The 11,692-nt window shown below is 49.9% G+C and overlaps 1 protein-coding gene across 1 annotated transcript; it reads right to left on the reverse strand.

Annotated features, from left to right (window-relative positions):
* Positions 1-3,295: 3,295 nt before the first annotated feature.
* PRDM13 (PR/SET domain 13) lies at positions 3,296-11,139 on the reverse strand. Its single transcript, XM_060168131.1, has 4 exons — positions 10,979-11,139; positions 9,313-9,444; positions 8,899-9,019; positions 3,296-5,220 (listed from the first exon to the last, which is right to left on the reverse strand). The coding sequence occupies exons 1-4, from the start codon at positions 11,120-11,122 to the stop codon at positions 3,479-3,481; spliced, it is 2,139 nt and encodes a 712-aa protein (XP_060024114.1). The 5' UTR covers positions 11,123-11,139; the 3' UTR covers positions 3,296-3,478.
* Between the last annotated feature and the right edge of the window lie 553 nt (positions 11,140-11,692).

An 11,692-nucleotide genomic window follows, 5' to 3' on the forward strand; every position in this document is an offset into this window, starting at 1 on the left:
ATTCAGTCTTCACAACTACCTTATGGCTCATTTCAACCTGTTTTACAGATGAGGAAATTGAGAAAGATTGGCCCAAGATGCCAAGCAAGTGAGAGAAGGCAAGCCTAGAACCCATGTCTGGATGATTTATCCAGCTTAGCAAAACATTTTCATGTCTGAATTAACTAGACCTAAGCAATCTAGAGTCTTTCCCTTCTAAAAGGTATGAATTCTCCTATTTTTAAAAATATCTTTTGGGACTTCCTTGGTGGTGCAGTGGTTAAGAATCCGCCTGCCAATGCAGGGGACATGGGTTCGATCCCTGGTCCGGGAAGATCCCACATGCCACGGAGCACATAGCTACTGAGCCTGCACTCTAGAGCCCGCGAACTACAACTACTGAATCCCGCGCGCCTAGAGTCGGTGCTCAGCAACCAGAGAAGCCACCGCTTGCTGCAACTAGAGAAAGCCCGCGCGCAGAAACGAAGACCCAATGCAGTCAAAAATAATTTTTTAAAAAATCTTTTGTTACAAAATATTCAGTTAAAATCTCAGGAACTTCCAGTGGCTTTAGTGTAACCTTCACAGTTAGCTGCGGATATCAGGATGAGAAGAATTGAGGGTTGGGGGCTGGGAGTGGAGAGAAAGGGATAGGAGACTGAAGGAAGTGACCTGAGAAACATTGTCAGCTGAACCGCTTAAAATAAGTAATATTGTTACTGATTGTATATCACTGATTTGATTTCATCATTAAAATAAATAATTGCATTAATTATGTATGATAGTGTGCACACCCGCGGACAAATATAGAGGTTATCTGAGGCAACCTATGGAGAATTATGAATGATCTATGATTGAGAGCCTTTTAAATCTGTATTCAATTTTCATTTTTATGTTGGAATTTATTCTAATAACATAGTAGATATCAATTATAAAGGGGAAAACAGAAGGCTGGAGTTGTTTTATTAAATATTTATCAATTTTAAATGTATTTCCTTTCCAAACTATTTTTAATTTATTTCTTTAAAGGCTATTTTCACACAAAACAAGTTATAGGACTGAGTACTGAGCTAAGAAATGGGAGAAGGAAACACGACTTTTATAGCTGTTAAAACTTCCTGTGTTTCAAATCTGGGCAGCCTTTCTCACTTTCCTTGAGGACTTACACGATCTGATTTCAGAAAAGTTTTCCAATATTTCTCTGTAAGTGTGGATTTGGTTTTAAGCTTTGCTTCAAAGGGCAGGACCATAATACTAAGTAGGCAGTGATAAGCCCTGGGCTCCTAGAGCCCAGGCTGAACTGGCAGATGCTTGGGTTCACTTCCAATTCTGTGTGGCAAGGCCATCACTAAACCTTGTTCCTCTGCAGAGAAGAAAGAATTGCAAATAGCATAAGGATCAATGGTAGTATCATTGTCACCATATGTAAATGTTAATCCACACATATATTTTGTTTCTCTTTGGGCTTTCTCTTACAAAGCAAAACATTTTCAGGTCAGCTGACACTAAAAAGCCTATAATTCCCAGCGTAAGTTTTCCCATAGAAGAAATCTTTTTTGCTGATCACCGCCCATAGAACTTAGATGCCCTTCATCTCCCACCCATGCCTCCTGCCGCGATAGGTTAGAGAAAGTCCCTGCCTGCCACCCAGTGACTGAGGCCGTGTTCCCAAATGGAAGACAGCAGGTGGAGACTGCCACAGTACTCAGGATGCGGAAAATAAAGGACATCTTTAACTGAGTTAAATCATCAGGGTCATATCCAAGATCCTTTGGTGACCCACTAGATGCTTCCCACCAACCTCTGGGAAGAGCGCTGCAGACCTGGGCTGTTAGGGTACCTACCCTTAGCAGAGGAGTGTGACTTGTCCTCCTCTTCCTAGTAACTGCAGTGAAACCCCAGAAAGCATGTGGGGAGAGGGAATGGGAGGTAGAGGAGGTGTTTTCCAATTTTAGCCCACAAAATTATATTCTTTGTGATATCCTTCCATTAATTAGCATTAATTTTTTATACCCATAAATAAACTCACTGCTTCTAACTTTGCCTTCTAATTATGGGCCTCCCAGTAGTGACCTTGAAGAGTATACTTTCTCTTCTGTAAAATGGGACCCATTCAGACAGCAGGAGATTGTTGAAAGGTGTACATGGGAGGCGGGGGACCTACATAAAGCAGATAGATAGCACCTCCAACAAAATAGATCCTCCTTTAGTATTTGTTGAATGAATATTAAAGTGTACAAATCATAAAAGCACCATTCAAGTTTCCTTTTTCTTGCTTCCCATGGGAAGTTCTGTTGAAGTGTACGTAACAAGAAATAGTGATTCTACAGTTCCACAGTTCTTTTTGATGAGAAATATTGTGTGTGGGTGTGTTTTTCCTTGAAGGTCATTAGCTTTTTTCCATAGAGATGAAAACACTTAGCATGATTAACAATGGTTTCAGAAAACAATTGTTTTGCCTGCTAGCTGGGAGCCTGTGAAATGCACGTATTAAAAATTGTATATTTTCCTATTACAACAGTACTTAAAATTTATTTAATGAATAATCAAAGTATTCAAGTGTCCTCTAATTTATTGTATTATGGAGTCTCCTTGAAAACCGTTTTCAAATTAAACTATTTCTTTAAAAGATCTGCTGAAATTGCTAAGTGAACAAACTCTCATTCTTATCTTTATTTTTATTAAAGATTGCACAAACTGGAACCAAGACGAAAATACTGAATCCACTGTACATCATTCATTATAAAACAACATACATCACATTTGTACTCTACCAAATAGGACATTTTCTTTAAAATTATATATTGCGTGCTCTTAGATTCATGCTTTAGATATTTTACATTTGTCACTATTCTCTTATAAATAATTGCAACTTGACCAATTTGTACACCTGCTACCACTATATCTTCAATGCAGCGAGGCGCAGTCCTTGACACGAAAACAGATGAAATGGAAACAAGTGTATGGATGTCACATCTACCGAATTGTGACTACTGTTTTGCCTATGCAGTGAAATGCTAATGTAAAATACACACACAAAACGTCGTTTCAAAAGGCACAATTTTCTCCACAAAAAAGAACAATTTAAAAATACGTGGCGGAAAAAAAAAAGAAAAAAAAATACGTGGCGGTTAAATTCGGCACCCTCGAGGGCCCTGTGGCTTCACATTAATGTGCTCCTAAACTCCGAGAGCAGACCGCCTGGCTTGGGGGGTGACGGAGCCTATTCGCGGAGTCCAGGAGCCTGCAGCGCGCTGAGACCCGCGGCCCTCGGTACGCTCGGAAGGCAAGATTTCTTTAAGCCACCTCGAAACCTTTGCTCAGAGTTTCAGCATCGGACCAGCGATTTCTCACCGTTCCAAATGCGGCGCCCAACCAAAACAAAACCGGTTTTGTCCGCTGGGCCCTTCTCACCACCAGCAGTTCCTCTTCTCCCAGAACAGAAGCCCCTCTTCTCTCTCTCCACGGCCCGACACTCCCTGCTTCCCAGGAAGACTCGTTACGAGTCGCGCTCGCCACCGCCCCCGGCCTCAGGGTCGCTCTGGTCGTTGGTGAAGCAGACGTCCACGTCGCTGTCGTTGTCGCTCTTGGGCTCCCCCGGCTCCGGGGGGTAGTCAGGCTCCGCGCCCGGGCCGTCGGCCGCCTTGGCCAGCAGGTTCTGGCCGGGGTGGCGGGACTTGACGTGGCGCTCCAGATCCCGACGGCGTACAAGCACCTTGCCGCAGAACTCGCAGCGGTAGGGCGTGTTGCCCTCGGCGTGCAGCCGGATATGCTTGTTGAGATTGCTGGGGTCGCCGAAGGGCCGCAGGCACACTTTGCACTTGAGCGGCTTGTAGCCCGTGTGCGTCCGCATGTGGATCTTGAGCCCGTACTTGCGCGAATACAGCTTGCCGCAGTAGAGGCACAGGTGGCCCGTCTTGGGCTTGCCCGCGCCGCCGCCCCCGCTGCCGCAACCCCCAGCGCCACCCGCCGCCACGACGGCCGCGGGCAACGTTCCCGCGTCCAGGCGGCCGCGGCCTTTCCCGGCCGCCATCTCCGACAGTTGCTGCGTGTGCATGGCGATCTCTCGGTCGATGGTAGCCAGGGAGCCCAGCTCGGCCGGGCTCAGAGCGGTCGCCGCCGCCGCCGCCGCGGGTCCACTGAAATAAGAGAGGGACTCCGGATACTTGAGCAGCCCGCCGAAGTGCAGTTTGAGCGGGTAATAAGTGGCAGCGGCCGGTGAGCCGTAGAGTAGCTCCCCGTTGTAGACGGTAAAGGCCGGCATGACGGCGGGCAGGTGGCTGCACTCGCCACCCGGGTAGCCTTTGAGGCCGCCTGCGTCGAGGGCGGGCAGCACGCAGCGCTCAAGGGGCAGCCCGGCCGCCGGGGGCAACTGCGCGTAACGCGCTCCCGGCAGCTCGGCGGCTGCGGGAGGGGCGCGCTCCACATGCTTGAAGGCGGACGCTTCTTCTGGGGGCCCGGGGAGCAAAGGGAAGCCGCGCAGAGCCCCGGAGCAGGGCAGGCCAGGAGGAGGCGGCGGGTCCCCCGCGAGCAGGCATTTGGGGTGGTGGTGGTGGTGATGGTGCGCGTGGTGGTGATGGTGGTGGCCCGCTTCGCCCGCCGCCGGGTTCTCCCCGCTTCCCGGGCGCCCGCCCACCCGGCCCCCGCCCAGCAGCCTACTTAAGGCCAGGCTGGCCCCAGGTTTGCCGCCGCCCTCCTCCCGGTAGGGGTCGCAGTGCGCGGCCGCGGCTGCCCTGGCCAAGCCAGCGGGCTTGAAAGCCGAACGCACGCCAGGATAGAAAGCCAAGCCGCCGCCCCCCGCTGGGGAACCTCCCACGATGCCGAGGAAGTGGCCGTGTCCCCGGGCGGCACCACTCATGTCCAGAATGCGCTCCGGCTGCTCCTTGCCCTTCTTGGACGGCCCCCACTTGGCCAGGGGTGGCGAGGTGGCTGAGGGCGCGGAGGAGGCCTCGCGCTTGATGCTCTCCCGCGCTCCGCAAGCCTGGAGGGCCGGCGGGACCTGCGGGTGGGCCCGAAGAGTGCCCGCCGGGGCGGCCGCAGCGAAGTCTGGCGCTGGGGGTTTCGGGGAGAGGCGAAGGCCATCCGCGGCCGGGGCAGCTCCTTGGCGAGCCGTGTGCTCGTGGTGCAGGTAGGCGCGGCCCCCGCCGCTGCTGAGCACACAGTGGAAACGTAGGTGCGCCTTAAGGCTGTTGGGGTATCTAAACGTCCTCCAGCAGTACCAGCAAATGTAGCGCTCCTCCCCTGGGCGAGAAAAAGTGAAAAAGCGACCCAGTGAGAAGCAAGCAAGCGAGAGAGAAAAAAAGCGCCAGCGCGCCCAAGGCAAAGCCCAGGTTTTGACCAGCAGTATGGGAAGAAGCAGGAGTATTCTTGGGTTCCGGCGAATAAGTGAGTTCGGTAGCCCCATTGTAGCGAGGACTCCGAGAAGCCCCAAATGGCCAACTTTGTCACCATCTCCATCCTCTGAGACTACTCAGGGGCCGAGAGGGGTGACCTGGGCCTTTCCAACGAAGACTTCCTCCGGGCCATGCGAGCAAATCTTCCTTGGGAGGGCAGCGCTCAGGCAGGCTGGCCAGGGAAGAGCCGAGAGCAGCTGTTGCTTTAAATCAAGTGTTTGGGGCTGTGCTGGGCCTGGGCCCATCTGTTGGCGTTTGCAGAATAGGTGGCGTATGTCAAGGAGTTTGGGTAAACTGAACAAAGGCCAATCTAATGGTCGTGAGCGCCTCATTACCAGGCGAGACAATATCCTGTATGTATGGGCCATATGTAATCATTCCTTTTCATAGAACAATGTCTTTTATGTCCACTACCCACCCTCCCCACCCCCTCCCAGCCTTAAACACTTTGCCTGAGGTTTTCCTGGAGCGTGACCAACTGAAGGACCACATAGGCACTATGATTTGCTATTCTTCAAAATTATTTGTATCTTTATTTCCTCTTTAACTCCATTTAATTTGATGGGAGAAAAGAAAAAGTCTTATGTCCCGATATTCTAAAAACAGAAGGATGATGTTGCATTACCTTGTCAGTTGTTCCACCTGGTAATTAATTAACTCCTAGATAGCTGCACAAATCCAAGCTTAGTAAAGTCCTTGTAAAATATATATGATGTATGTATGTGTGTGTGTGTGTGTGTGTGAATAATATACTCAACTTTTGATAAGTGCACCATTTTATATCAGGGACTATATACATGCTTTTGGCATCAAACCTTTTTTGTGTGTTTAATGTTATTAACAGTTGTTTTTAAATTTTGCTAGGGTCTATGAACACAATCAAAAGACACATGTATGAAACAGATTTTGATCACATGGTAGAAGTTAATTTTTACTCAAAAAGGTCATGTTACATCCCTACAGAGAACAACGAGCTTGCAATTGGATGTCTTTCTTTTTTTTTTTTTTTTTTTTGCTGTACGCGGGCCTCTCACTGTTGTGGCCTCTCCCGTTGCGGAGCACAGGCTCCGGACGCGCAGGCTCAGCGGCCATGGCTCACGGGCCTAGCCGCTCTGCGGCATGTGGGATCTTCCCGGACCGGGGCACGAACCCGCGTACCCTGCATCGGCAGGCGGACTCTCAACCACCGCGCCACCAGGGAAGCCCTGGATGTCTTTTTAAATGCTGTGGTTGATCAATAATACTGAAGGGAAGGATGTCTATGAGAAAGAAGTTAGTTGAGCCACAAGGAAGTATCCAAAGTAAATGTCAGTTTCATTAAATGTAATGGGAAAGTTAAATTTTTCCTCCTTGCACACAAGTAGCTTAAACTTCTAAAACATTACTACAGAAACAACAATGGGGGGAATTTTCAGATATTCCTCCCTTCATGTATTTTGCTTCTGAATTTGTATAAAGCAAGTAGTCCTCCCAGATAACTAAGGTGGAAGTTCAAGTAAGGAGCAGATTATTCCAGCTGAAGCCAAGGTAGAGCAGAACGAAAAAGAAGGGAAGAGGATTTGCCTATGTGCCCTATCCTAATTATTTATGGAAGACTTAAACAAAAATCAATTCAATATTTCTGTTGTATTGAACAGCCATGTAAAATAAATCTTCATAAAAAGAGAGGGAGAAGAGACTTCCTGAGTTCTCTTGGTGGGTATGTTGATTTAATATATTAAGTAACCTTCTTCCTGCTATGTTCAGAACCTCCCTCTCATCACCCCTTTTTAAAGACAGCACTTTCAGAGGCTGCCCTAGAGTGACTCAGCTCAATGCAAAGCCAAGTAAGCTTTGTTCCTAAAACAAAGAGTCAGTATTTTTGTTAATCTTACTATGGAATTGAAACCCACTGGGGTTAGTCAATATTGGAAGAATAGCAGTCATCCCTACTTATTTCTTCCTCTTTTCAAGGTTTAAGCAAATGTATGTTTTCTGTTTCACTGTGTTTTTTTGTTTGTTTGTTTATCCTAATGAACTGACATGTTCTCTGGATCCTGAAATCCAACCTATGCCAAAAGTACCAAACACACTTCATAAGTGATTTTGCCTCCTCTCCTGGATGTAACTCTAAGGTGGTCAAGATTTCAAGCACCTCAAAGCTGTGGAAGTCAGGGTTCAAAGTAACCCACACATTCCCCAAAAGGAAAATGGTGTCTCTTTTGATATCTGTGACCATATGATGTTTATAGGCTCTATTGACTGAAATGAAAACATGAGGGCCACCACTCAAAAAAGTTGCTTTTGTACTATTTGAGAGTGTCTAAAGAAGGGTGTTCTGTGCAAAAATTCCTGGCCCCCAAAGGCCAGGAGTCCTTGAAATTGTTCTATAGTGGCAGATTTGAGAGTTTTCCACTATGGGGCTTTTGTCATGTTTCCCTTTTACTGGAAGAAGTTGACAAGAGGATGTAATGTGATGCAAGGAACAAACTAAGATAACTTTTATGAATACTGTACATACAGATCTACCCACAAAATCAATAGAATTAGTTTACAGAAGACAGTGACACTCTGAAGTGAAGTGATTCATCATTTTGAATTAACTTCATTCTCTTATTCATTAATTGTTTCTTAAGTCCCACACTAGTATTGAGATCTTTAACTCTATTTCTAAAGGAATGAGATTGAGCAGGAAATTCAGGAGAATGTGTTAAAATAGTTGACGGCATCCATGATGTTGAGTTTAAATATAACTGTGTCTTTAGGAGAAATTACAAACAAAAACAACTGGCAAAGAACAAAGAAAGTCATGGAAGTGTTGTGCAATAACAAGGAGTCTCAAGATCTTAACTATTTTAGCACCTCCCAGCCTTTTTCCACAGGAAGTGTTCCTCAGTGTTCTAGGGAAGGTTTGAAAATGTTTTTCTCTTTAGTTACTGCACCTTAATTTGCATAAATCCGCTCTTGGCTTTGGAAGGGGTCAAATAAATCTGAGAAGAAACTGGGATACATCCCAGTTTCGATTTAAGTAGGGAGAGGGAAATGAATAAATACCATTTAAATGGAAGGGCCTCAGTACCTGCCAACTGACCAGCTGTAAGTACCGTAATGCTTCTAAAATGCTGTAGAAATACGTTACTTTCCTCCAAACCAGTGAATAGATGCCCCTCGGTTTGAGTTACACTTTTTGGAGCTCATGAGGTGGTTACCCTAACACTACGTTAAAGCATCTTTATTGATTCTTAGGTGAGTAAATAACTGTCTCTTTGGGTATGCAATCAGAAAGGATGACCTGCATGAAATTCACGAAGAGTATTTTTTCCCTGCCATCGAGAGCCAGATTATTATGGTTTGTTTTTATCATTTACTGTTGATTTAAAGGAGGTAGTGATGACGTCGCCTCTGCCCACTCCGACAGGGAGTATGAATTCAGTTTTACACAGCGCAGGAAAAAGGCCCTTCAAGTCTAGGGACGGGCCCAAAGACCGGAGGAGGGCTGGACTCTCGCCTACCCGCGCTGAGCCGAAGGCTTTCTCAGAGGCGGTACCTTTCTCGTCATGCGTCGGAGTTGCAGTCGTGGGGATGTCAAACCACTGCGCCAAGGAGTTGGAATACCACACGGTCAGCTCCTCCCCTGGCTGGACGTCTCGCAGCGCTCGGTAGAAGATCTGGGACGCAAGGAACAGGACAGCTTGCTGTCATTTCCTGGGTAATCGGTCAAAAAACAACTGAGAGGAAAGGTTCGATTCCGCGCCCTGACTCTGTGTGACGCTGGGAAAACTATTGGACCTCTCTGAACCTCAATTCCCTCATTCTTCAAACCGGGAAAATAATAGTATCTACCTTATAGGGTTGTTGGGACGTTTAAATGAGACCTCTAGCTAAAGTGCTTTGCTCTTAATATCAGTGACTGTTCGGTAGATAGAACTGGCAGTGGGGTGGGGGGGGAAGCCCACAGTACCTGTCCTCCGGGTAAGTCTGCAATAGCTTCGAGAGTCTGTTCCTGGGGGTTCCTGGCTGCCCGGATTAACCCTATCCACTCCAGGGGGGAGCCCCCCGACTCGTCCACCAGCTCCCCTCTCACCATGCGCACCTGCAACACAAGCAGTGGTCGTTCTCCCCCGTGCCACGACCAGGCCCACAACCCATCGGGCAAGTGTATCCTCCACCCCCAGCCGACTCAGGAAAATGGTTGTGCTCATGTTGGCCAGACCGCTGTGGGCTGCTGGGAGGAGAGTAAGTCCTTAGGACCCTTGCTTGGGGGAGGGAGGAAGAGGGGAGGCTGGCTAGTATAACAGTTCCCCCCCCCCGCCGACACCGCCCGTCTTGTCCCACTTTGACAGCACGAGGAGTGAAAGCATCCTGCCCAAGCGCCTGGGCACATCTCGTGCCAAGACGTCTCCCACCCCCACCGCATCTCTCCGTCTCGCAGTTTTAAGAGCAGCCCCGACACCGGGCTAGAGACGTTTCTAAGTCAGTCCCAGAACGCAGGGTGTCCCGCGCCTCTTCTCTTGCCTCCGCATTCCAGTGGCACCGCACCAAAACGCGGAGCTGCACGCGAGCCCCGCGGCGAAACTGTCTGAACAAAGCGGCCGCGCGCTGGCCGGCCATTTAAAAGCAATTAAAGCGCATTTAAAGAAGATGGAGCGGTGCACGGCGAGCCCGGCTATACTACTCTGGGGAAGAGGATGATTGCGTGATGAGCCAGATGCGGGTCCCGTCGACCGGGCCCGGAGCAATTCCTTACAAGAAAGCTGTAGTCTAAAGTCCTCTTCCCAGTCACCCCTGCCCACGCCACCGGACTCCTGCCTTCATTCCTGGTGTCAGTTGGCCGACCTTCGCCCGCTGAGACGCCTCGGGGCGGGCGGGGGCCTGTTAGAACCTCTCTCTGGTCGGGGTTCGCGACGCTGTTCGGGAAGTCGGAGCGAGCGTGTTGGCCCTGACGCCTCCCAACTGCGATTCTGGCCCCTCCGAGCCCGGCTGCAGGCGCTCAGCCCCGGTGCCCCTCGCGGCTGGGCGCTCCTCGTCCTCGGAGTCTGCGTCAGAGCCACCACCTGGCGCACCCTCTCTCCATTCACCCCGAACCCGCAAGCAGACACCCGTGGAAGGAAACACCTGGGGAGGTTCTAGGAACTGAGAGTACCCAAGGATAAATTTTTCGGAGACGATGAGATCAAATTATTTGAAGTCAAATTTAAGCCTCAAATTAGCTCATTGAAGGGCAGAAGGTAAGAAAAGTCCTCAGCGCCTGTGAGTTGTATAAAAGAGAAAAGGCATATTTGCCAAGAGAGGAGAGATGCGGCGGGAGGAGGGGTCGCCTCTGCGAAGAACACCTCAGCGCTCCGGGGAAATCGGGGGTTCCGAGTGGTCCCGGCACGTAAAGAGCCCCACGCACCCCACCCGGGGGCTGTCCCCTCTCGGCCACGTCCTCTCCCCTAGCCCGGCCCACGTCCAGCTCTCGGCTAGTGCGACTTGTGGGAAATGATCGGAGTCCCCTTCCAACTGGCAGAATTGGCAGATAACGACTCAGTCACCCCTTTACTCCCCTGGCCCTATCCACCCCTTTCCTGGAGGGGATAAGGGGAGGCGAACGAACGGCAGGGGGCGGAGGTCGGAATGGCTAATACCTTTTTCTTGGGCCCGGGTTCCCTGCGGTCTGACAGGTACTTGCCCAGCTTGAAGGTTCCAGGCACCGGCCCGAGGCGCAGGCCGGCCGGGATGCAGCAATCGGCACTCACGCTGGTGGCCGGAGCGCGAGCGGCTCCGTGCATTGCTGCCGCCGCCGCCAGGCAGGCGCTCGGGCGCACTGGGTCCTCGGCAGGGCGCGAGCGACAGAGCCTGAGCCGCGCGCTAGCTGGCTAGCCGCGCCCCGACGTGCGTTCTCCGCCCTCGGAGTGACGCGGGCGGGCCGGCACTGCGCCTTTTCAATCTGGGCGGGCGCCTTTTGGCACCGCTAGCGCAAGGGCGCGGAGTTTGGTGAGAGAGTTGCGCTGCAGAGCAGCTGCAGAGTCCCACCCGAGAGGGTCACATGGAATGGTTCCCTCAGCCCCCTGCATAATCGAGGCCTCTGAATGGCTGGCGCACAATGGTCCAGGCGACCTTCCCATTCCTAAAAATCCAATTTGTCAAGGGCGAAGAAAAGGCGCTGGTGAATCAAAGGTCCGGCGGGACCATTAATCCTCAGCATGGGGCATTGTCCTCGAGACAGTTACGATATTTTAAGTGACAAATCCACTGTATAATTTCTCCATAAATTTTACTTCCTTTTATTGTTCACCGACAAACCAGTTTTGGGAAATAAGTGACTACTTTAAGTCTACTTGGCTGATTCCTTTGAGCCT

Source organism: Lagenorhynchus albirostris, chromosome 12 (genome assembly GCF_949774975.1).
Source record: "Lagenorhynchus albirostris chromosome 12, mLagAlb1.1, whole genome shotgun sequence".
NCBI classification, from domain to species: Eukaryota; Metazoa; Chordata; class Mammalia; order Artiodactyla; family Delphinidae; genus Lagenorhynchus; species Lagenorhynchus albirostris.

What these genes read in the sequence shown, in the direction of transcription:
- PRDM13 (XM_060168131.1), bottom strand. Translation starts at nt 11,122, where the DNA reads ATGCACGGAGCCGCTCGCGCTCCGGCCACCAGCGTGAGTGCCGATTGC. An exon ending in CAGACTTACCCGGAGGACAG is followed by an intron (nt 9,020 to 9,312) that starts GTACTGTGGGCT and finishes CTTGCGTCCCAG; the next exon opens with ATCTTCTACCGAGCGCTGCG. An exon ending in TCCGACGCATGACGAGAAAG is followed by an intron (nt 5,221 to 8,898) that starts GTACCGCCTCTG and finishes TTTCTCGCCCAG; the next exon opens with GGGAGGAGCGCTACATTTGC.